This window comes from Silene latifolia, chromosome 2 (assembly GCF_048544455.1).
Source record: "Silene latifolia isolate original U9 population chromosome 2, ASM4854445v1, whole genome shotgun sequence".
NCBI classification, from domain to species: domain Eukaryota; kingdom Viridiplantae; phylum Streptophyta; class Magnoliopsida; order Caryophyllales; family Caryophyllaceae; genus Silene; species Silene latifolia.
In genome coordinates, this window is record NC_133527.1 from 27,885,842 (window position 1) to 27,912,202 (window position 26,361).

General features: G+C 36.9%; 2 protein-coding genes across 2 annotated transcripts; one reads left to right on the plus strand and one right to left on the minus strand.

Annotated features, from left to right (window-relative positions):
- The first annotated feature begins 9,249 nt into the window (after positions 1–9,249).
- On the plus strand, positions 9,250–12,933 carry LOC141642534 (chromatin remodeling protein EBS). Its single transcript, XM_074451369.1, has 5 exons — positions 9,250–9,586; positions 9,895–10,237; positions 10,355–10,423; positions 11,296–11,434; positions 12,553–12,933. Exons 1-5 carry the CDS (start codon positions 9,514–9,516, stop codon positions 12,577–12,579), a joined length of 651 nt encoding a protein of 216 aa, XP_074307470.1. The 5' UTR covers positions 9,250–9,513; the 3' UTR covers positions 12,580–12,933.
- A 5,264-nt stretch (positions 12,934–18,197) lies between these two features.
- LOC141642530 (O-fucosyltransferase 15) lies at positions 18,198–26,042 on the minus strand. Its single transcript, XM_074451365.1, has 10 exons — positions 25,648–26,042; positions 23,417–23,506; positions 23,071–23,170; positions 22,915–22,976; positions 22,034–22,122; positions 21,173–21,293; positions 20,934–21,077; positions 20,376–20,701; positions 19,157–19,397; positions 18,198–18,663 (listed from the first exon to the last, which is right to left on the minus strand). The coding sequence occupies exons 1-10, from the start codon at positions 25,885–25,887 to the stop codon at positions 18,355–18,357; spliced, it is 1,722 nt and encodes a 573-aa protein (XP_074307466.1). The 5' UTR covers positions 25,888–26,042; the 3' UTR covers positions 18,198–18,354.
- Between the last annotated feature and the right edge of the window lie 319 nt (positions 26,043–26,361).

Sequence of the window (26,361 nt, forward strand, 5' to 3'; positions counted from 1 at the left end):
TGGTCACCATGGTCCATCGCGCACCGTGACTAAGGTACTTCAGTCTGGTTTCTACTGGCCTACTTTGATTGCTGATGCTAAAGTGTTTGTTTCAGCTTGTGATGCTTGCCAACGCTCTGGGAATATTTCTAAGAGACATGAGATGCCACAGAATGGTATCCTAGAGGTCGAGGTTTTTGATGTCTGGGGCATTGATTTCCAAGGACCCTTCCCGTCTAGCAAAGGTAACAGATATATCTTGGTAGCTATAGATTATGTGTCTAAGTGGGTGGAGGCGATTGCTTCACCTAATTGTGATGCCAAGACCGTGATTAAAATGTTCAAAAAGATTATTTTCCTAGATTTGGTGTCCCTAGGGTCGTCATTAGTGATGGGGGGAATGCACGTCAAATAAAAGAAACTTACTTCTATATTGTCTAAAGTTGGTATCCAACACCGGCGCGATTTGGGGTATCATCTCCAAACTAGTGGGCAAGTTAAGGTCTCTAATCGAGCGATTAAAGAGATCTTGGCTAAGGTAGTTTCTAAATCACGGAAGGATTGGAGTCTCAAACTGGAGGACACATTATGGGCTTATCGGACCGCATTTAAAACACCGATTTGTGCATCACCATATCGGCTGGTTTATGGGAAGTCCTGTCATTTACCTGTTGAGTTAGAGTGTAAGGCTTGGTGGTCTATTCGTGAACTAAACTTTGATCCTAAGTTGTGTGGTCAGAACCGTTTATTGCAGCTAGATGAACTGGAGGAGTTTAGGCTAAATGCCTATGATAGCTCACGCATCTACAAAGAGAAGACGAAGAGATACCACGAGAAACGGATCATACCTCGAGAATTTCATGTCGGGCAGAAGGTGCTGCTTTTTAATGCCCGAATGCGGTTATTTCCTGGCAAGCTGAAGTCCAGGTGGAGTGGCCCTTATATAGTGACTGGTGTCACCAAATTTGGGTACGCTGAATTAGAAAGTTCCGAGGGCAACAGGTTCAATGTAAATGGCCAATATATAAAGCATTACCATGAAGCAAACGATGCAGATAACCGAGTTGAAGTCCTGTACTTCGACAATCCTGATGCGCCAGCTAATTGAAGCCAGAAAGGTCGTGCGGGACCTCTTAAACCTGCGCTATCCGGGAGGCAACTCGGACTATTTTGTTATACTTTTGTTTAAACTTGTTGTTTTTGTTCACGTTGACTGCCTAGACTCTAATTTTACGAACATTTTCTGAACTTGTAAGTACTTTTGCGAGTTGCATATTATCTTTTGTTGCGCCTTGCAGGTTTCCTACGAAAATGGGTCGATCGAGTAGTTTTCTTACTCGATCGAGCACTTTTTATGACATTCCTACTTGATCGATCATCTGCTGCCTTCGATCGAGTACCTGCAAATTCCCTTTTCTGGATCGAGAGCTTCTGTTCCTCTATCGAGTGCTACTGGCACCATAACCACTCGATCGAACCTCTATGCCCTGTTCGATCGAGTCATGTTGTTATTTATCGCATGCTGCGACGTTTATGGGCCATTTGTGACCTCCTATGTTCATGGTCGGTTTGGAGAGGTCCCCCCTTGACGTCATCTTGTAAGTTTTTCGACTTCCGTTCTTTTTTTCTCTTAAATTTGCATTTCTTTTCCCTATTTTTGGGTACAATGAGGGCATTGTACGGTTTGGTTTAGGGAGGTATGCATCCATATCTATGTCTACATGTTGTTTTATTGCATTTAGTTTGCACGTTTATCTGTTTTCGCATGCATTGCTTCTTTCATTCGAAAAATCTATAAAAATTAAAAAAAAATTCACGTTTATTTTAGCATGTAGGTTGAGTCAAAACGTTGAACTTTTACGCTACTTTGAGTCCTTTTTACTCTTACCTTGCATATTCTTGACATTCTGTTGGCATGGTAATGTGCATAATCTACGAGTTTTTTTTAAATCTTATCTGAACCAATAGACTTGATTCTTATATTGGCAAGCTACATTTACATTCTGAGGTTTAGAGCTCAATAAACTGATGACATTCGTGACCAGTTTCATATAGGATGTGAGTAGTACTCTCTATAAGGCATGTAACATCAAATTACATAAGCATGAATTCAGTCTACTTGGTACCTATATGAATTCGGTCTGTGGTTGGTGACGCATGTTAGGAGAGGCAGTTCCCTTTATTTTATTCTACCCATGAGCCCCAGATAGCCAAATTGCCCATTTTGTCCCATATAGCTACAATCTATAATTTTGCCTACCCTAGCCAAGCTAGTAATAGTAGTTGTTAGGAATGTTCCATTGCAATGTGGTTATATCTATTTTGAGAAGTTTGTGAAAATGTTGAAGGGAATGAAAAAAAATGAAAAGAAAAAGTTGTGAAAAAATGAAAGAAAAAAAAAAAGAAATATAAAAAAAAAAAGAGAAAAGAAATATTAGGAAAAATCATGAGCCAAGAATTACTCTATTTTGTGATTTTCGCTCCCATGTTATATTTGTATCTTATGGGGAGTTGACGATATTATGATGGTTAGTGAGTTGTGTGCGGCAGTTTAGCACCATTTTGCATTGATATATTGAGTATGAAGTTGGGAAGTGTTTCTAATTTGGATCCGTTGCTGCTAGCCTGGCTACTAACTCCACACCTCCAAATTCATTATAGCCCCTTCTTACCCATTACCTCACTTACCCAAATTTAAGTCCTCGGCATGTGTCTTGGTCATTAGTTGGTTGGAATGCATATGTACGGTTGTAGAGACTTTATTCATGTTAGACTGCATGCATGTTCTTATAGGTCGAGTTAGGTGAGTGTCTTTACTTCTTTCTATCTCTTACTTATATACTCACCATATGCCTAATTTGTGTGACGAGCGACCCGTGAGAGTCTGATATCTATGAGTCTTGCAAGGTCGACGGTTCAGTAGTTTGAAACATTGATTTAACTCGTTGGCACTTACCAATTGCCACTTTGTTAGTTGTTGCATTAAATTGGTTTGGGTGGATAATTTGTAGCAGATGAGTTGGTCCCATTCCGTAGTTGTCTTTAGTTGCATTCATAGTTTGCTTGGGGACAAGCAAATGTTTAGTTGCATTTCCGTGTTATTTATGTGGCATCTAGCTACAAATTCCCCCGAATATTCAATTTTGGTTCGTCTTGTATAAATTGCAGGTATGAACCGAAAAAGGAGCAAAATCAAGCCCGAACTTGTCCTAATCGTATGCATTTTGGAGAACAAGGAATCGGAGCTCGGAATCTGTCACTTAAAGATGCGTGAAGTGGCTTCGGAAGGTGCCAAGGAGTTCACCCATGCTTATATAGCTCGATCGGCCAGTTTTGCTACCAATTGTGGTCGATCGAAAGCTCTACCACTCAAGAATCACTCGATCGAGATCTGCTTTCACTCGATCAAGTTGGCCATCATTTGAAGTGTTCAATCGAGTTCCTTCTCTATTCGATCGAATGGATTTCCAGAGTTTTCTCTCGATCGAGTTGTTTCAAATCACTCGATCGAGAGCCTATGTGTCTTAGGCGAATTTTTGGCTATTCGAGAGATTTAATTTTGTAATTTAGAATATAAGGTTATGACGGCAGTCATAGTAGGATCTCTTCTTCTTCCTCTCTCCTTTCCTTCCTCTCACTACTCCCTTCTTAGAGCCCTAACTTTGGATTTTATCTCTTGTAATCGGTATTCTTACTCTATTCTTGATTCTTAATTTTATTGCGTTCTGTTGCTTTCTTCTCTATAATCTCCATTGTTGTTATTGATTTCTTTTTATACCTTTCCTCATGTTGAATCCTTATAATTCATGTGTTATTGTTGTTTGCTCAAGGATTATGCATAGCTAATCTCCCTTGCTAAAACATAGGGGAGCCATGATTTAAAGGAATTGTAAATAAGTAATTAGGTTTGATGCGAATTAGGTCTATGTTGTTAATCGCTGCATATAACTGTTCTTGTCTAATTGAGTCGACGCAATTAGGTGATTAATCACGGTACTTCTTGACCTAGATCGGAAGATTGGAAAAGGTAAGACCTATAGCGAACGTTAGGGCACTATAGTGAGAGCGGAAGCTAAGCTAATAGTGTTTTAGGGTGAATTGAGACCGGAAGGAGATATTCATTGCCCTGTAAATCGAATTTGCATTTACTTGAGACCTTAGATTACATTTCCGAGAATCATGGTGAACCGACTGTCTTAGCTGCTTTTTCTCTGCTTGTTTGTTTTCACTACTCTTACTTTATCTCTCTCCTTTGACCTCCTTAGTTTAGAGCAATCATTCAAAAACCCCCAAGAATTTGTTACCCTGACGGACTTAGTTAAGCTGACATTTTCCCATCTCCCTGCGGAGATCGACCCTACTTACCGCTGACTTCTGTTAGTAGTAATAGGTATTTATTTTTGATACTAAAACGACGGTATCACCAGCATTGAGGTGGTGGTGTTGGTGGAGGCGGTGGTGGTGATGGTGGCCGGAGGTGAAGGAAGTGTGGTGGTTGTCGAAAATAGTTGGGGTAGGGTTTGGTTTTTTTGGGTAGAATCAATTTGGGAGTAAATGAGAGAGTGAAGGCGCCGAGTTTTTTTTTTTTCGATAACAAGTGAACTTCTTACGGAATATCCGTCAGAAAAGTCATTAAATTGTTGACTTCCCTGATGGAATATCGATTACTTGTTACACACTTCCTTTCCCTTAACTTAGGAATACTTCCTTGTTACACACTATTTGTCAGCAAAGACAACGGAATACCTGACGGAAATATTCCGTCAGGAAAGTCAATATCCGTTTTCCTGATGGATATTCCGTTAGATAATATTGGCACCATTAAATCTGTTTAACGCGGCTAATTTATCTGACGGCTATGATCCGCCAGAAAGCCCATCCGTCATATTTCCTTATAAATTGACGGTTTATTGTGGACAGCGGGGACCACGGGGGCGCTTGGGAAACAAGCGTTTGCACTTTTGTTGGAGTCGCCACCAATTTTTATGGGAAATTGGAACCGTTCGAATACCTTGTGCCATGTCAAGACACAAAGTAGAGACATGAACACTAAGCAATCGTTACCCTTAGCATTCTATGTCTAGAATGACTCTCGTGGATGCCAATGAACACGGGTGTTCACAGATATCTGGAGTAAGGGGTGAGGGTACGTATTAGGAAGCTCTTTTGATCGAACACCTAATCCCGCCCGCCTCGATAGCGGCCTCTACTAATGATTAGGGAAGTTATTCGTACTCGATATATCATCGGCTATATGCATGCAATGCAACATCCATTGTTTTAATCCTAGCATGTGAGAATTAGGCTAAGTCGGTTGACACATAATTAGCATACAATTGGGTCGAAGTAGGATTTAATGCTCATTTACATATGAAGTAATAAAAGAAATACAAAAACTATAAATTACAATAATGAAAATTACATTAATTACAACGGATTAGGCGATTTATGTCGAAAATACCTTTAAAACGGATAATTTGATAAAAACGATAAAGGAAAGAATTAACGAACAAAACAGAAGGTGATATTACGGATAATAGTTAGTTAAACGTAGACTAAATAACTAAGGTCAAGGCAGAAACGGAGTTCAGGGACATAACTCAGCCAGGAACAGGCGCAGCAGAGCTGCGTCCCTTGGAATAGGCGCAGCTGACGCTGCGTCTGTTCCTTGGCTCAGTTCTGGCTGTGAAGCCGTAATTGCAAGTCGTTAATGTTAATTGGTGATTTTAATGATCGATTGATGATATTACTCAGATGAAAGTTATTAATAGATTATTTAACATGCGAATGAGTCGTGAAAACAGTAAAACATGAATGAGACGGAATTGAACAAATTAGCACAAGATGGAATAATGACAGAAGTGAAAAATATTAATGAGTCAAACAAATTAATTCAATTAATTAGGTTAGATACGATGGTTTGATGATGAATATATGATGAATACGACAAAAGACAGATGAAAACTATATCAAAGACGAATTCCAGAAACCCAATATTGATGAATTGAATCTCTATAACCCGGAATTGAATTTAATGACAAAAACCCGCAAATATTGGTTTATTTGGGATTTAAGTCGGATTTGTGATGATTAAAGCATATTAATGATGATGACTAATGTAATACATATGAATTATATACTATTATGGCGAAGAATAAACAAACAAAACGAAACAATCAAAAGGATTTTGGAACGAATAACAGAGGACGAACGAAGAAGAAAGGAAGCGAGGAGGCTGCGGCGGCCTCACGAAGAGGCGCGGCAGAAGCGCGCTCCTTCAAGAGGCGCAGCGATTCTTTGCGTCCTTTCTCGACGGTTATCTACTGGAAATCCGTAAAAAGAGGTTTTAATGCATGGTTTTAGAAATCGGTTTTAATGGTATTTTCGACATAAACCTTACAATTGATGATGATACAATAAATAAATACAATAAATAAAAGAGAGGTTTACACCCTTAGACTTACATGTTTGACGAAACGAGAAGGACTAAGATATCGATTAGTGATGCTCGACGCGAATGCAAAGAAAGTGCCCTCGTAAGAGGAAAACGATTAAGTTGATTATTGGTGTAGTTGGTCAAATTGGTCGGTCATGCAACGGGGAGGCTGGTACTCAGAAGGATCCGAGCTTACGTGGTCGAAAGTTCAAGCACATAGACGCCAAAAAGTAAGAACAAAGTCTAGAATGCAAAGGGAGAAGAGAAGGGCGGACACTCGCGTGAGAAATATGAGGAGCGAAGGCTCCTATTTATACTAATCACGTGAAGGAACTAGGGTTTCGGAGACTCTTTGGAAGTGAATCTCGGAAAGATATGAAAAAGATACGAGAAATATGCAGAAAAGGGCACGGGAAGAGGCGCGGCGACCACTGCGTCTCTTGGAAGAGGCGCGCAAAGACTGGGCCTTGCGTCTGTTCCCAAGTGGTTTCCTCCCCGGAAGAAAGATCTCCGTGTTTGAGTTTTGGTAGGACGGAAATAATTCGGTTTTCCTTAATATCTTATGTGAATATTACGGGAAATTGCTTACTAAAAGATAAAATTTATGAAATATGGAATAGAAATATCCGGAACATTCCAGAACATTCTGACTCGGGTTTTAGCGGTTATCAGAAAATGGAGACGGTTTTAGGCCGGACTCGAATGTACTCTAAATTATGTCAAACGACCGTATCGGACGTAGATGACAACTAAGAGGTAGACATTAATATTTGAGCAATCACTTGACGATAATCTTACGAATTGTCACAAATCGTTCCGCGTACCAAACATGCGGCCCAATCATCACCGGGTGGTTTGCGGGAGGTGCAGAAATGAGGTATCTACATTTATCCGTCACTTTAATCGAGTGGCCTCTACTCGATCGAGTCACTAGATTACTCGATCGAGTAGCCTACACTAGATCGAGTTCCCACTTCCCAAAGGTTACTATGATGCAAGGCCGATAGAGTAAGTGAAAATATATTCATGTGAGATCTTAATTGATTTGTCTTTAAGATTACATTAAAAATATCTAACTTTTATAATTTTTGCAAATACGTAACTAAAGATATTTGCAGAGTAAAAACCGCGTTGCCAAACGTGATAAAGCATAATGGCCTTGTGTAGTTGAATGGAGGGAGTATATATTAAGAATTATCTATTTCGATATGTGATCAACTCGACACTTAGACTAACGTGATTGCAAGACTGAAAAATTGCAAGACTAAGAGAAGACCCCTTGAAATCAAATCAATAAAGATAACATCAATTCAAAGATTTTTCTAACACGATTGCAATCAACTCGACTCAATTAAACCCGAATTAGATACATTTTGCCCATAGTTAGATTCTTGTTACCTACTTACTACCCGTATCACCTAAAACTGACCACTAACATGGACTGATTGATAGTATCCATCCAACAAACATAGAGCATGGTATTCTTTTTGTTGGGCACAAGAACATTATAATCCAAAGAGAAAATTGTTGATTACAGCCTTTTAAAAATCACTTTTTGAAAATTACAGCCTTATAATTTTTTTTTTGAAAATTACATCCAAAATATTACTTTTCTTCTAAAATTGCACCAATTTGAGGTTTTTAGTGAATTTTGATGATGTTTTTATGATGTACCCTTTATTATTTGAGAGCCTACTTACCCAGATTTCTTACCTCTCCTTAACACAAACCAATTAATCACCCCAAACATCATAAAAACATCATCAAAATTCACCGGAAACCTCAAGTTGGTGCAATTTTAGAAGAAAAGTAATATTTTGGATGTAATTTTCAAAAAAAATTTATAAAGCTGTAATTTTCAAAAAGTGATTTTTAAAAGGCTGTAATCAACAATTTAAATGAAAAAAAAACATTAATTAATTTTCGGGTTTGCTAAAGATCGCCCCTAGTTTTACTCATATCGCCCCTAAATATTACCTTTTTGCCCTTGTGTAATTAAAACCCCATTTACCTTCCTTTTTACTCATTTTCGATTTTAAATTTAAAATTTCAAAAAAAACGCTTCATAAATTAACAAAAACAAAACCGTCTCAAAATAATACGAAATAGGGATTTAAATTGGACTAAATTTGACGAATAAAGCCAAAATACTTCAAACGATCATAACTTTGTGCTCAGGTGTCCGATTGTGACGAATTTTTTTTTCAAATCACTTAACTCGACGAGACGAACGCAATGCAAAAAAAAAAAAAAAAAAAAAAAAATTGAGAAATGGTCCATTCGTGTAAAAAACACGAATTGACCTAGGCCAATTCTTGTGGTTTACACGAACCAGCCTGGGCCAATTCGTGTAATCCACATGAACTGGCCTAGGCCCATTCGTGTGATTTACATGAACTGGCCAAGGTTGGTTCATGTAAACCATATGAATGAGCGGCCTAGGCTTTTGTTCTTGTTTTTCACACGAATGGGCCCGCTTTCCAATTTTTTTTATTTTTTTTTTTTTTTACCTTTGCGTTCGTCTCGTCGAGTTAAGTGATTTGAAAAAAAAATTCGTCAAAATCGGACACCCGAGCACAAAGTTATGATCGTTTGAAGTTTTTACGTTTCTAATCGTCAATTTTGTTTCGAATTTAATCGTGCTTGATTATTAATTATCGTAAAATGGGTCACCGCCATTCATATGTTGAATTATCGATAAAAAATAGTTTTGAAAATGCGTTAGAGTAAAGGGCAAAATTGGAAAGTAAAATGAATATTAGGGGCGAGATGAGTAATATAGGGGCGATCTTTAGTAATTTTGTTAATTTTGTTGAAAATACTACTACAGTACTACTACAGTATTTGGTTTCAATTTTCTTCCCGTTTAGTACAGCAGTAGTATGTGGCATTGTCGCATTGTGGCATTCATCCCTTCTCAGTTCTCTCACATACGCTCCCAGTTCCCCCAAATTCAACATAATCTAGGGTTCTTCAATTTCCCTAATTTTCTCACACTATCTATTCTATTTCCTTTCATTTTAATCCCCATTTTCTGCTTAAAAGATTCCATCTTTTTTCCCTTAAACCCTTCACTTTTCTAGCTTATTTCTTCATCAATGGCGAAAACTCGACCTGGGAAACGTGACCTTGACTCTTACACCATTAAAGGCACCAACAAAGTTGTTCGAGGTTATTTCTTAATTACCCTTTTCATCTCTTTAGTTTTGCTTGATTAATTGCTCTACTGTATAATTAAGTTTAACTATCTGGTTAATGTTGCAACATAATTACTGTTGGTAAAAGAATTCTGGTTTTTTTTTTGGTGGGTTCATTAATTTTTTGATAGAAAGTTGTGATCTTTGCTGTTGACTTGCCCTAAAAGATTTAAGGAATGATGGGTTTGTTTGATTTTGGTTCAGAAATGAGTGTTTTTGTTGGAAATTTGAATTAGTTGATTGAAAGATATACTCATTTTTGAAATGGGGTTGATTTTTCAGCTGGGGATTGTGTTTTGATGAGGCCTTCAGATGTCGGGAAGCCGCCATACGTGGCTCGTGTTGAAAAAATTGAGGCTGATAATCGAAACAATGTGAAGGTGAAAGTGAGATGGTATTATAGACCAGAGGAATCAATGGGAGGAAGGAGACAGTTTCATGGGGCAAAAGAGCTGTTCTTGTCAGACCATTTTGATGTACAGAGTGCCCATACAATTGAAGGGAAGTGTACTGTCCACTCCTTCAAGAACTACACTAAGCTTGAGAATGTTGGCGCTGATGATTACTTCTGTCGATTTGAATATAAGGCTGCTACTGGTGCTTTTACTCCTGACCGAGTTGCTGTGTAAGTTCTGGAGAGAAAAAGGAGAATAGGAGTCTCTTGTCGTTTTTGAGTGGAGTTTTGTGTTGTTATACTTGGGTTCTGATTTGGTTTTATGTTTGCTCTTTTTCCGTTTTGTAGGTATTGCAAGTGTGAAATGCCGTATAACCCGGATGATCTTATGGTTCAGTGTGAGGGTTGCAAGGACTGGTAATGGCTTGACTTTAATATGATTGATCCTTTCCTATCGTATTGATACTTCAAATCACGTGAATTGAATTGATCCTTTCCTATTGTCTTGATACTTCAAATCACATGAATTGAAAGCAAGTCTTGTGTCTTTATGACGATTGTAACGGTCTCTTCCCATGTGTGTGTTTGGGTATCGTCCTACAATGGTAGAAAAAAAGTGAAGGGACTTGTTGATTAGTGGGCCACTTCTCCTATCACCAATTAGTTTTAGGATGGAACTTCACTTACTTGTGGATCGGTCTCTTGCACCTATTTCTATAAGTCTGCTGTGAAGGACTTCAAAACATTATTCTCTAGGGCTTGGCTCTAGTGTAGCATATTTTTTGTAGAGTATTAAGTAGCGTGTAGATTAGGGTTTATCTCTGTGCCATCTTCCATAGAATTTTCTGCAATACTACTAGCTGTATTTTGGTTAAAAAGGAATCAAATCTTGTTTGATCACTATACAGAAAAAAAAAAATGTCTACTTGGGCACTCCTGAGGTATCCATGTCAAAGTGTCAAACCTTGACTAAGTACATTTAGATTACCCTAAGATTACTGATTTAATGATTTTCTCTCTTTGAACATTATTGCATGAATATAAGTAATAAGCTTTGCTGAGTCTGCATAATGTCTGGGTAATTTTTGGTCTTGGACTGGACCAGACACAACCAAAAATATGAAATTCGAGACCAAAGACGAAACATAATTCTATTTGGTCAAGGTTCTCCATATGAATGATCGGTCCAATCCATATTTGGGGTCTAGACCAAAACTTGGCAAGCCCTATAAGCAAATGTGCATCCTGTGAATTTCTCTCATTCTTTTTAAAGAATATTATGGTTGTAGGTTCCATCCTTCGTGCATGGGCATGTCAATTGAGGAAGCAAAGAAGTTGGATCACTTTTTGTGCTCAGATTGTGTCGCTGAAGATGAGCCTAAAAAAGGGAGCAACTCCTTTTCTGTATCACAGCTGGCTGATGGCAAGGTTAAGCTTTTGCCTACTCTTGATAAGTATTTTGCATCATTGGCACTAATTATAGGGCTTCACGGTGTCATGGTATTGGACTAACCCACCCTTAGTGGCTGCTCGCTTTTATTGAATTAGTGTTAAACTATTATTTCCAGCAGAAAATGGGTATTTCTTGACTTATAGGGCTACACTAATCGGTCTGCTGGACCTTTAATCTGACGTATTGCTTAACTTTTTTTATTACGTATTTTTGTGTAGTACATGTATCTAGGAACTGATTTCACCCGTCTAGTTTTATAGTGTTTCATGTTCTTTTTGGCATTTATGGTTACTCATACAGCTGCGTTGCACTGAAGAGACTGGTGTTTTTTTGTTTTGTACACGAACGTTAAATGGTCTGCTTCTATGATTATTGCTGCTGAAACTAGTCACAAATCCATCATCTTCGTAGAATGCATTGTCTATCTACTATTGCTTGATTTGCGCAAACACCTAAACATTTTAGGTTCTAGCTTATCTATACTCTCACAGTGAAGCTCACTGGCTCAACAAATAATGTAGTGAAGCTCCCTAGTCCAAATGTCAATTAGATTTCATTTTCTCATGTTCTCGTTTTTACCGTTTTCCTTCTATTTGCTCTCATTAGATTTCTTTGCTCTGGGATTCATTGCAATATTTGTCTGTCGACTAGATATTTTTTTATGGTTTTAGTATTTCTTCCTTCCTGTAAACTTTACATAGGATTTTGTGAATAGATCTAAGGAGTTATGATCCATTATTTTAACGTGTGTCAGTCATGTACACAAATTTAAATGATTGGGATATAGATCTAGGTAGTTCAATGTACACAAATCTTCCCTTTGTGATAAACGACCGTCTCTAGATGACCAGTAAAGGAAATTTCATCGAGAATTGCATTGATTAACTGTTACGAAGTACTTCACAATACAAGGAAACAAGAAGCACCATCCAAAAATGAGAGTTACAACATAATTCTTCGTTAGCATTTTCCTTGGCATGAAACTAAATGACTTTAGTGTAGCCGTGCCTCTATATGCTATTCCATACGAGTACTTTTTTGCTACTAGGTTTCATGCGTGTTTAACAGGATTTGCACATTTGTCGTTTTGCAGACAGAAAACAAGCGGAGAAAGAGATGAGCCCGAGTTCCAAACCCCGAGATTGGCTTAGCATGTCCTTGCCCTAGCATAGCCCGGAAGTCACACCTGTATTTACTAACCGTGTTGTGAGACTTGTACTTTTCGACCATGAACATTAGCCCATGCGGCTTGTGCTGAAAACTATCATGAGTGTAATTTCTGTGTGTTCATCTCTCCGAGCCATGCATGTATGACTTCTATCTAGTGTAAAATTTGTGCAGTAAGATGATTCCAGTTTTAGCTCTGGTTGATTTCATCAAATTGTTAGCCATTTAACTGCTTGGCAAACCCTTTGTTTTTGAATAGATATTTATCGCAGTAAATTGTAAGGAAACTCATGATTTTGTTGCTGCATTTGGTGTGGTCTATTAACCCACGATATTCTCATTGGTTCCGTGTGTGATGACCCTCCCCAACTCTCGTTTGCTAAATTTCTGTGTAACTTCCCGTTTTCTCCCTATATCCGAAACCTGTACAACAATGTAATGAACTTGTTTTTACGGTCTAGTTTCTTTGAAGAATATGGCAGACTCGATCCTACATTCTTAAGGAGTAATTCTACCGTCCGGGTTCTCCTCACCCACAAGTCATTATAATATTCCACTTGGGTGAATTGTGTTTGTGTGTGAGCAGTACCGATTGTGTTTGTGTGTGAGCAGTACCGACCTCCGGGAGGTCGTTAGAATTTTTGACATTCTTAGTAGGTAGTTTTGGTATTAGAAGATTTATCTGTTAAATATGGAAATTGTGAATTTTAATTTTTCTCAATTTTATGATCATAAATTCAAATTTCTGTGTAGGATGATTTTGCATATTTGAATTACTAAAATACTCCGTTTACGGTAAGAAACACTGACTAGCATGATTATTTGAATTACCAAAATATATATTCCAAAAAAGCATGAATACTTTTATTGATATTTGTATAATAGATAAGCATAAAATTATTTTACAAGAGATTGCGTAATAATTTTTATTACGAGTAAAACTCATGAGATGATTTTTACACGGTTAAACAAAATTTCACCACTGCAGAGGAGTAAAAGGAAAGGCTATAATTTCGAAAAATATATCTTTTGTCAATTTTATTTTTTGAAAAATATATAATTTTGCCGTTCAATATGTTTAATCTAATATATAATGAAAGTAAATTTCGGTAGTTATAAAAAATCTCATCGTGCTTAGTTTGTTTAGGATTGTATTTGTTGCAGGATAAATGTTAATACCCCGTACGTAATCCGTAGTAAAGTACGGGGTATTTTGCATGGAGAAGTAGGGGGGAATAGACATGCATGCATACATATTACATACATCTGTGTCTTCGTTTTTCTTAAGCTTATGATAACAGCATAATAACGCTAATGCATGCGACTTCATGCAAGTAGTATGCAACAGAAGCATATAATTAAGGAATATAATGATTCTAGGCTCTCCAACTGCCAAACCTGAAACCCAAACCAAATCGGGTCATGAAACATCAAAACGACAAGACAAGCTTATTATCCCTGGTTGGCTTCATTCCTTACGTCATCCGATCTTATATCCATGCATGTTTTGGCTCAATTATTAGGCACATGATTGATTATATATGACCACAAGAAGCAAGAAGCAAGGTATTAATGGAGGCAACAAGTAATAATTAATTAGGGCACCATGGATAAAGCTTGTCTTGACGTTTTTATGGGTTTTCGACTTGTTATTCCCATGAGAGACGATAGGTTTGCGGAGTTAGTTTTCGCAATTGGCGAGATTGAAAAGAATGGAGCGATTTTGATGCTTCTAATTCTGTTGGAATGCTATTCTCATGTTACTATATGATACCGTGAAAAACAAATCTGAAATTTGAATTTATAAATCTTTGACTAGTAAATATACTTTATAACCAGGTATTGGTTGGTTGTATAAAAAATAATCTGAGCTTTATCATGAATTATTTGACTTAGACTTATATATTACGAGCTTTAGTTGGAAGAATTTGAGCTCCATTATAAAAAGAATGGTTTTAAAAAATTATAATGAAACTTAAAACAGTTTCAAAATTTTATTTTTGACATCAAAAATTTAAATATAAATAAAAAATTATAAAAACTCGAAAAAAATACACATAAACTCGATTAAATTTATTATAGTTGTACATACAATGTCCTTATACAAGTAGTGCAACAGATTGTATAGTACTCCGTATTTGTGATATCTGACGCCATGTCAATATGTCATACATCATAGCTGGTAATAAGGGCATGAAAATAAGTTCGTTTTTTTTTCTTTTACAATAAATAGGATAGGATACGTTAGTTATTCCCTTCGTTTCGGTCAATATTTTACATCTACTTTATTTCCTTCTCACAAAAAAAACAAATGTAATTCTTCACTAGAACAGAGAGGGTAAGTTGGCAACTTACTTTGTCAATCATTTCTCATGTAGCTTATCATTTGGATATATGTTTAGACATTCTTTAAAAATTATCTATTACTCCCTCTGTCCCGGTTATTTGTTGTCCTTTTCCATTTTGGGGTGTCTCAGTCATTTGTTGTCCTTTCTATTTTAAGAATGAACTTGATGAGTAATTTGACCATTCTCATTCAATTTGTTCCACTTGTCATTTAGTTATTGGCATTTTCCTCTTTCCTTGGTCTTTGTGCCAAAACGAAAGGACAACAATTGACCGGGACGGAGGGAGTATGTTTTTTTACGTTCTCCCATCAAATAAGGTTAAGATACTTATTCATTATACTATTAGGTGTCGTTTGGTTGCCCCTTTAAAAGTGGAGGAATTGATAATTTACATGAATTGAAAAAATGAAAGTTGTTTGTTTGCCCAAAATCACATAAATCGTTTGATTTTTCTTTTTTCAAAATTATATGTGATCATAGAGACTCGCTAAATTATTGAGATGCCACTTTTTTATACTCCTTTATTTCGCTATTGATCGCTTCTTAAAACTATATGTTATCATTTTGAGCGTAACCCTTTGATTTATCCTATACTGATACCATTTTTAATAATAAAAAAACCATTTTATAGAGTATTATACATAACAATTTCAGTACTTCTACCACCATTTTTACTTCAATTTGTAAAATAATCCCCTAATAACTTATTGATTGAGAGACGGCTCTTAAGAGACCTACTGATTTCCAAAAATGAGAATGAGTTATCTTGTTTCTTCTACCATTTCACTAATTTATAAAGAAAGAAATATCTACCATATTAGTATCTTCTCTTACTATTTACAGGTGCTCGTTTAGATCATAGACAATTCGAAGATTGGCTTGAAGACTAGAGTTCTGGTGACAGGCATCCTTAATCTATGTATGTTCCAATGTATTTCATTTTGTTTTATTCCTAGAAAATACAATAAAATGGCTCATAAACTAGCTCAAAGAGTCGTTAATATGTAAACTAGCCCAAAGAGTCATTTTTTTCTTTTTTTTTTTACTTTAAAAAAAAAACGGAATTACTTTTTCACATACGAACATTACTCTTTCACATACATTTTTTCATTCATTTTCCAACTAATACCCTTTTTCCCTAAAATCTAAACACACTAAATTAACTCTTATACCAATCCTTTTTCCTAAAACCTAATCTAATTGTTCCAAGAATTTGCATAGTAGATCCTAATTCCCCCTACTACTAAGAGAATAAAAATTCTCTTAGTTTTCCCTCCAAAAAACATCTACCTAAATTAGGAAATAAGTATCATAAAATTATCTTTTCAATAAATATGTTTTAATAATTATAACTCTAAATCTTTTTATTAAATTCTTAATTATTATTTTTTCATTAAAATTAAATAAAGTTAGTATTAAATTATAAATTAAAAGTTGTTAAATTTTTCAATAATGCAATAATTATTATTTTAGATAATCACTTGACATCCCCTTTTTACTAAAAAAAAATAACAAATCTCAAACTTTTTCCGCCTAGGTTTACCGCCTACGTCGCTAACTACTACTTACAGTACTTAGTATATTTCTCTAATTAACTACTCCCCCAATTCATTTTAATGATATTCTGATTTTGTACACAATAAAAGTAGCCATAAATATATGCTGTATAATTGAAAATAGAAAAATACCAATAGTTTAGTTGTTAATTTTTCTTACATTTCCATCTAGAAAAACCGTGCTATAGCACGGGAGCTACACTAGTTTCTAATTAATGGATTATATGTGAACACCAACTGCGAGTATGCCACAAAATGATACTCCGTATTGAATTGAATGACTTCTTTCCAGGAATTTCTTCGGTAATCACAACCATGTCAGTGTATTTTGATTATGGTGGGCAAACTGTCAATCTTGATCATTTGAAGTGGGTAAAATGTAGAGCTGATCAAAAGCGGGCTTGGGTCGAACATGGGCCGGGCCTAGCCGCTAAAAAAGTGTCCGACGGGCTGTATTTTATAGCCCGAGCCCGCTCAGCAGGCCATTTTTCATTGTCCGTACCCGCCCACTTCAAGATAGCGGGCCGGCCCGCGGGCCTGACTAAAATAAAATACAAAAATTAGTGTTTCTATTAAAACACGAGTTTGTTATCGATACATCCCCTAAATCTTAACAATTGTCTTTAAAAGCTTACCCTTAAAAAAGTATACTAATTTTCAAAAGATAAGGTTACTAGATTTTGGAAAAAATACAAGTTTGGCAATGTTCTGCTACAAACATCAAAAGTTCATTTTTGCCTCGGTAATTGTGCGGCACTGTTAGCGGTTACATACACTCCCGTGTAAATACTTGAAGATAGTATATTTATACAACAATCCCGTTAGTAAGTCCATTCTCGGAGAATCTTTATACAACAAGTGTAAATACTGACAATCTCCCACTTATACGTAAGATATAAGTATTCATTTGCGCTACCTAATTGGTTTAGAGTGTACAAATTGCAAATGAAATGAGCAGAGAAAGTCCGAGGATTGAGGGTTTTTATGAGGTCACTATTAATAGCGGGCCTAGCGGGCCGCCCATGGGAAATTTTGCTTAGTCCAAGCCCGTCCATTTATTCTAGCGGGCCTAGTTTTCTTGTCCGTTACCCGTTTAATTTTTGATTTTTCTTGTCCAAGCCCGCTATTTTAGCGGGCCGAACGGGCTGGGCCAAACGGGTCAGCCCGCACTTGATCAGCTCTAGACTAAAATGTTAGTCATCATTGATGTAGATTTGCTATACGGATTTCTTCGACAATCACATAACCAGTTTCTTAGGTTTGCTACACGGATTAATCACAGTACTTTATGGCAATTTCCACTTATCTGTAATTTTTCATTATGTCGATTCGTGCCATGTGAGTATGTGACGGGTGACTATCTTGGTTACACCAGATGACCAGAGGAGGGGGAGGCCGGGATAGAATACGCCGGAGCAGGGATGATAAGTCAGAGGGAGGGAAGGAGTATGTAATTGGTTTTGGGGGAGGGAGATTAGGAAAAATGATAAGGGTAAAATTGTAAAAAACGTATGTGAAAGAGTAAAATGCGTATGTGAAAAAACACAACCCAAAAAAAAAAAAAAAAAAAAAAAAAAAAAACTAATTTGGTGTGGCCTTATCGACTCAGCTGTGGGCTAACTAAAGTCTGATGCATACCGGCTTAAGACCGGCTGAGCTATCTGAGCTATCCGGCTTAAAATGAATTTGCATTAGTGCAAGTTATACACAAGTTCAACTCATTGGTACAGTTATCAGCCTGAAGTATATGCCCTTTCGAGGGGTATAAAATGAATTCACACTTACAAAACTGTAACCTACAAGAATAAACAAGTATTCAACAGTCTATTCCAATAAACACATGCACTCTTTACACCTTGGATGCCGGTATATACTTCTCGCTGTTGGACGACGATGCACTCGTTTAGTTTGCCTGACAGCCTTTCTCACTCTTTGCTCGAATACCTTCCATTCTATAGTTGAGTTCTTCAGGAATATGTCTGCCAGTCTGCGTTTGTTTGGCCGAATTGTAGGCATTTGTCCACCCCCGAAATACATCCGATATCCGGATACTAGAGCTGATAGCTGGCTCCCGGAGTCTGTCATGGCGAAGGCTGTGGATGCCGTACAACCAATGAAGTCCAGAGCTGCCAGCTATGAGATTAAAAGAGGGAGAAAGAAATTCGTCATACTCTTTTACTAGCCACGGCAAAATGACTTGACCCAAACCCCCGACATGAATATGATCTGTATCCAAACTGGCCCGTTTGCAAAACGACTACCCATCCCGTAATGACCCTAGCCGAAACTGACTGACAAAGCGAACAATTACACAGCTCTATGATACTAGAACAAAAGCAGCGGTGCATGTTCCGAAATCTGCAGTCACCAGCTCATGGTGAACGCAGGAAACAGCACAACTAGTTCAAACACCTTGTTCTATGATGAGGTTGGCAAAGAAATCTCTGATTTAAATATTTGCAGTACTCAAACCACTAGTTATGACTGGGTATTCAAAGATTTAATCATAAGATACAAGGCCTGATATAATGTATCAGATACATTATTCAATTTTATGACGGTCAAATTCAATCAATAAGGATGATCTCAAGGATTAATCAACAGAATAAGATAGTAGAAGTATTACCTGAGATGAGAAATTCTTGAATGGTTCAAGTTCGGATGGTGAGAGCAAGTTCTCTTTGGTAACCAAATGAGGATACAAGCTCATCAAGGAAGTCAACCTGGATGGTCCTCCATATATTTGAGCACCTGCCAGAAATATGTGTGTTTTACGATTGAACCCCAAAGCTGCCAACATCAGTACTGCTTCTTCAGGAGTTAATGGACATAGACCTTCTGACCTAAGGTCAGCAGGAGATGGTAACCTGCACGAAATAACGAGAACTAAGCAATAAAGTACAACGATAATAAAACAACCCATTAGACCCAGCTTGTCAGCATGGACAACGCATTTTGAGAATCAACATAGGCCCGGCAGTCCGACACGCTAGCCAGTCATAAACCGGTTTACCCGAACCTCTGCGGGCTATAAAAGAAAGGTTATGCCAGGCAGCCAGGCTCACGTCGGGCCTCTACTTCCAAAAGGCCCATCTGGTGAAACTATAGCAATTACTCGAGTGAACAATAAGCAAATGTTCACTCTGACCATCAGTGCAATCCAATTACCTTTTGTACCTCTATCTTTCTTGTGTCACTAGTGTAAACCCACATGTAGCTTTTTGGGGTTTCTAAGGTCCTAACTCCTAACCCCTCAAAATATTACAATGTTGAATGTTCAGAGAAAACTTCCATTGTCTAATTAGGGTGACCCTGAAATCACCCCTCCCTCCCTCAAACCAACCTCGAGGAGTCAGTCTCATCTACCAAGATTCAATATCATTCACAGTGGATCTTGTATGAGACGATCTTACATGCAAACCAGCCCAAATCCTTATATGTTCCTCATTTAATTATAGGTTGGTAGGCTTGCTTCGCATCTCTCATACAAGTTGTGGTGAATTCCCAGCCTTCTAAGAAATCGCAAATTCTTATTTCAGACGGGCTATTTCCCGTCTGAAATAAGACGGACCAAATGTAGCCATTTTACGATAAAATGTTACTATTTTCTGATAAAGTGTTACCATCATTTTCATGGTAAAAAGTGACAACTTTAGTTATAACATTTTGTCATTAAATAGTTACATTCTATTAAAAAAATGGTGACATTTGCTCCGTCTTATTTCTGAAGCAAGACTTATTGGAAATCGCAAATGTATATATGAATATAACCCAATATGTCACAATATTCCTTAGTGTCCAATTGAAACTTGCCATGAATTAGCAGATAAATCATCGATACTTACTTTTCAGATTTAGTGAGCACCGTCAATGCGGGGAAATGGATCTGGCGATATGCTTCCAACTCTTTCTTCTCTTCTTCACCCCCACCAAACTCACAAAGTGAGTGAGCCACCATATCAATTTCAAATCTCAGGTGCAAAGAAAGGTATTTTGGGACTTTAGAAGCATTTTTTCCCTTCATCTTTTGCGCATATGGGCCCACTAAATAAGAATCCAATAGTCCACCATATGATGAATTTTGCCTAATTCTTTGAAGAATTACTGAACCAGCCTTTTGAATCTTCGGAACAAATTGCAGTGCGTAAAAGTTACATCTGCATCGGAGTCTCTGAATGAAGTCTTCAAATCAGGAAACATAAAGGCAACACAAACAAGCATATGGAAAAAGACGATCATGAAAAGTTGCCCTAGGATCTGTACAGACTACAGACTACTTTCCTCTCTATTTCAATGAGTAAGCCTTATATGACTTTTGTGAGGCTTAAAGAAGTCAAATGTGGCTAACTCGATGAAATGGAGGGCGTGCAATGTCCATCATCCTAGGAGTATGTGACTTTTACCTGCAGCTCAAATGGAACAGGATCAAAGGCCAACCGATTTCCAAATCCAACAAAATGGAGGACCTTGTTTCTCAGTAAGATAGGAAGGATATTTTTGCGGTAAAAACTTGGCCTTGCTTCCTTCATGATGTCTTCATCAGTAATCTGGCAGAAAGTGTTAGTTAGAGAAGAGGCAAACAATAATGACTGATATTTAAATTCCTACAGGATTGTTTTTACTTAATTGATGGCTAACTAACCACGCTGTCAATGGCATCAAGATCGAGAGACCTTAGTTCTTCAGGAAGTTCCTTGACTATGTGTATATCAGGTTTCAAGTAGTTGATAAAATGCTCCTCCTGATAGATATCGCCGAATTGACTAAGAATTATGGAATATGACAGTCACTTTTCCACTCGAAGCACTTTAAATCTCAAAACAACGGGCATTTGTCAATATAGTGTTAACAATTACAAAGAGCATTCACTTAAAAAATAGCTAACATATAACTTTTTTATTTGAAACAATGGTATAAACTTGAATAGTAGGGAAGAGAAGACAAATAAAGCAGTATTTTGAACTAGGAAGTCGACCCTCAGTATCACTGACCAAGCAATGGGGAAACAAGATTGAATAACGAAAACATGCATTGCATAAAGAAGAATAAAACTTGGAAGAAATTGTGATTTCTCAAATTTTAAGATTATAAAGACAACAGACTTCTGACTTGTGACCAACAAGATTCGATGGAAGGTCCGTGAAATTAATATCTATAACTAAGCATATATATACTCCCCCGAGTAGTAACATCTGCCCAGATATGGGAGCTATGAATCACTTCATTGACAGCAAATGTAAAGATGCAAAAACAGGAACTGAGATATGAGTAATGACCAAGACTTGAGAGTTATGCCCAACAAGATTCAGATGTATCCTAAACTTTTACACATGTAAGCATTGAATACATGGTCTGATCATAAACAATGGTTAGACCGTCTAACACAACACAAGGTTTTGATCGATCAAGATTAACGAGTTTACAAAACAACATGCTGTGATAATGACAGTCACTGTCTTACATAAGTTTCATCAAGTTTAACGAGTTTGCAAGAAATTTATACCTGACATCTCTCCAAACACTGCTGTACATAAACTTTGGAAGAACAAGGGTTGCGTTAAGTAACCGTGCAACAGCAACAGCATTGCACACCTGTTGTAAAATAAGAGGCAAAAGCAGCATAATAGTAAGACCCAATCAGAGTACTAGCATAACACTGTCCTTGGAAGCTTTTTCAATTTAGGTATATTTCCACTTCCACCTTAAGATTTGGAGTAATTTCACTTTCGTGCCTGGAGGAGGGTTCACTAATTTCACTTTGTTGACATGATGATTGAGATATTTTCCACATTGGTGATGTAAAGTGTAACATTACTACAATTTCATCCAAAACAGAAATATATTTAACCATACAAAAGTTTTTATGCAAAATTATGCGAGTTCATTTTATTATTTACCATAATGTTTATTTTCATACTCTATTACATCAAAAACTTCATTAATCTAAATAAATTGTGACTATTATACTTTCGGTCAGCAAAGTAAGAAAATTCCCAAGTCCCGGATCACCAAAGTGAAAAATAGTCCAAATTTTAGGGGACGAAAAAAGCAAATTTTCGATCAAATCAATATCTCCATCCCAAATTTATTGTCGTCATTTGACTTTCATGGTCAATACTTTGACCATTAGTTTCTCCAAATATACATAGAGATACAATGTAAGACTTGTCATGCTTGATTTATCAAAACAACCTAGTATATTCATATTATCATTTTGAAAAAGCTGGAATCACTGATATTTTAAGAAAAAAAATAGTCAAAATTCAAAATTGTTTGACCACTAAAGTTAAATGACGACAACATAAACGGAATGGAGGGATAGAAAGAAGTACTGATTTTCAGATTCTACTACATCCTAGCACAACTAAAGGAAAAGATGCTCACCGCAACTCTCTGCTGATTTAGCCCACCGTTAGCAGTAAACATAATATAACCATTGTTTCCCTCTGATTAATGGAAATAGAACACAAAGTAAATCAGGACATCAGGTTAAAGACAATAAATACTTTGTGGACAAGAGATTTCAGAGGCAGCAATTACCGCTAGGCTCCCAGTCACGCTCTTCAGCACAGGGTTTCCAGTTTGAGGCAAGAGCATGAGGCTCTTCCCACAACCCTTTCGGCTCCGGCTTATTTTGTCCCTAAACGTCATCGAATGAACTATATATTTTAAACAGAAGACCAGGAGCAACAAAAATGGTTGTGATTCTTTTATGAGACAGTCTCACATGCGAGACCAACCGAGTACTTGTATTCCTCGCTTGATTATGAGTTGTCCTTGGCCTCACATGCACGACCGTCTCATCTTAGCTTTTGTGCATAAATGGAGGCATGATCAAAATTGACAGCCAAAGACTCGGGGCTAAGAGGTTAGTACAAAGGCATACCTCTGCCAAGGCATGAGCAGCTAATTTCAACAGTCTCCCAAAAGCTGTCTTTGTAGGCTTGTTCACTTTAGTAATATTTCTTAGATCTTCCTACATCCAATCATATCACACATCATCAAATATAGAGCCTCAACCGAAGGACCATGTTGTATTGATCATAAAAATTATGACAGGCCATCAGGCATAATCTGCTGTACGTGATAATAAAACAAAACTCGAAAGTTATAAGAACTAGCAAAAACTATATGTATAACCTCTCAAGTCTCAACAAACTTCTCTCCCATAGAAGGACTATCGGTTTATCTTTTTTATTTGTTACAGAAATTTTTTTTTCAACTCGATTAAGAGATTCGCCAATATTTGGTTTTGAAGTGTTCCAAAGCATTGCAACAAAAAAAAAAGCGTTAGCAAAAAACCAAGAATCTAAATCATCATGCCCACAAAACTCCACTACCAACTCCAACAAACAATGAAACCTTGGATAACTTTTGTGGCCTAAGTGCAACAACTTTAGAGAAGAGGGATACAAGTGATGATCTCTTTCACGATGTCTAGAGTAAAGAGTATGTAATTATTCCTTGAAAAATAACTAAGCATTTCAAGTATCATGACTACTTCAACAACCATATAGCCTTACTTGATAGAATTAAATCATAAAAAGTGTGTTATACTGTTATCAAGGGTGGTGAGAAAGATGTTGCAGTTTAGCGCATATTGTTTTTTATATCAGATGTGTCGGTCTCTTTGTTTGAAGAGGCGCAAGGCGCACCGAGGCGCTAAGGGTCTGAAACGACAAGGCGCAAGGCATAAGGCGTAAGGCGCAAGCTTTTTAGGGCCGAGGCGTTGTAGTTTTGGAACAATATTTGTATTTTCCAAATAAAAATTTAGGCAACAATACCCTTTTTAGGAGTTTTCAAGTTGACTAACATCTAAAGGAGTAAAATTTAGAAAGAACGAGGAAAAGAAATGGCATAAAGATTTAGAAGAACAAATACGAACAGTGCGTACTATTGAACCTTGTCTAAAAGGAGCACCTAAAACGCACCAAGGCGTTTTGGATAGTGCCTCATCCAAAGCGTGCCTTAGGTGTGCCTTTTAATCTAGCTTTTTACGATGAGGCATTATTTAGCATATAAACAATATTCACTATAGTGCAACATCTTTCTCACCACCGTTCATAACACGCTTTTTAGGAGGCGCTTTGGATAGTGCCCATTCCATTAATAAAATGAATTTTGTTTCCTTTCTTCTCATACTTTTTTGTTTACTTCTTGTCCAATAAAACTTTAGCTCCATTAACGTTACTCTATAGCAAACAGCTTTACATGTTTCTCTGTCTCCCCTTATCCTAACTTCAGCATGAAAATACTCGACTCAACCACATTCACCTACACTAGAAACTACAATTGTCAATTAACTTAACTAGTACTCCCTCCGTCCCGGTCATTTGTTGTCCTATTCCATTTTTGGGTGTCTCCGTCAATTGTTGTCCTTTCTATTTTAGGAATGCATTTGGTGATCAATTTGATCATTCACACTCAATTTGGTCCACCTGTCATATTATAATTGGCTTCCTCCTCTTTCCTTGTCTTTGTGTCAAAACCAAAGGACAACAATTGACCGGGACGGAGGGAGTAACTAGTAAAATCTCGGCCATTTGTAACTTTCACCAAACGGTAATATCCCCAAACCCAAGTAACTTCACAAAATACACCCACTCCAGCTGCACATCTGTCACTATAATTCAACTAAATCAATTTCTACACATCCAATTGATCCAACTACACATAAAACCACAATTTCCCTCAAACTAAGCTAGTAATGATTTTCATATTGGTCTACAAACGACGTGGGTTCAAATCTCGTCCAGGTCTAAAGTTTTCTTCTTTTTTCTAGAATGTTGAAATTACTATCCACTTATTGTTGTAGATGGGTCCAATTCTACCATTATACAAAGTCAACACCAACTGCAGTCAATTCCAAATCTCATTTATATATTCGATGTCATCTAGCTTAGCTCGTAAAGGTTCGAATTCCGACAACATTAAAACTACCCAGGAATCAAATTCATCTAGCTTAGCTGGTAAAGGTACATTACCCAATATTCGAGGTTCGAATCCCGACAACATTAAAACTACCCATCTAGCTTCATTTCCGCCCTCCCAGGAATCAAATTCATCTATATCCAAAAAAACAACAAATTTCAAATTAAAACAAAAAAATGAGCATACCTTAAAAACAAGAGAAGGAGTGGAATTAGTAAAAGAATCCGTAAGATTAGCTCCTAAATCAGGATGATTAAGTCGAGAATGCATCCACCAATTAACAAAAAAGAACAAACCCAGAAATCCAATCAAAAAACCCAACCCTTTGAAACGAGAAACTCTCCTCTTCGGCCCGCGTTTACGGGTGGGTGTATCGGCCCGGTCTGAATCTGAGTATGTTTTTCCACCTCCATTAATGGAGCTCATCTCTTCTTCATCAATTAATCAATGGAATTAATTACTTTTGTTATGAAAAGAGGATTAAGATTGATTATTTGTGTTTTATGAAATTGTTGAAAATGGTGATGGAAATTTTGATTATGCTAATGGAGGTGAGATTCAAGGGAAAGGAATTGGAGGGAGGAGAGTAAGTTGCGTCTTTAGTAAGAAAAAAAGGTGACTATATTTGACTTGTTTTTTAAGTTTATTTTTGTGACTTCTTTATGACTTTTTATTTTTATTGTCCTAATTTATTGATTAAGGAGTTGTGAAATTTAGTCCTAGATTTTATCATGGATGTTTTCTTTATTTTTGGTTTGGTAATATGTAGGAGGATATTGTCTAAATATTTTTGTATTTTTATAAAATGTGAATTTTCTAAATGATGAATTTGTAGTTCAATGTTAGAGTTTTATATGTGAGATAGCGTAATGTTAGCCAGTTTATAGTTTATAACTTTAT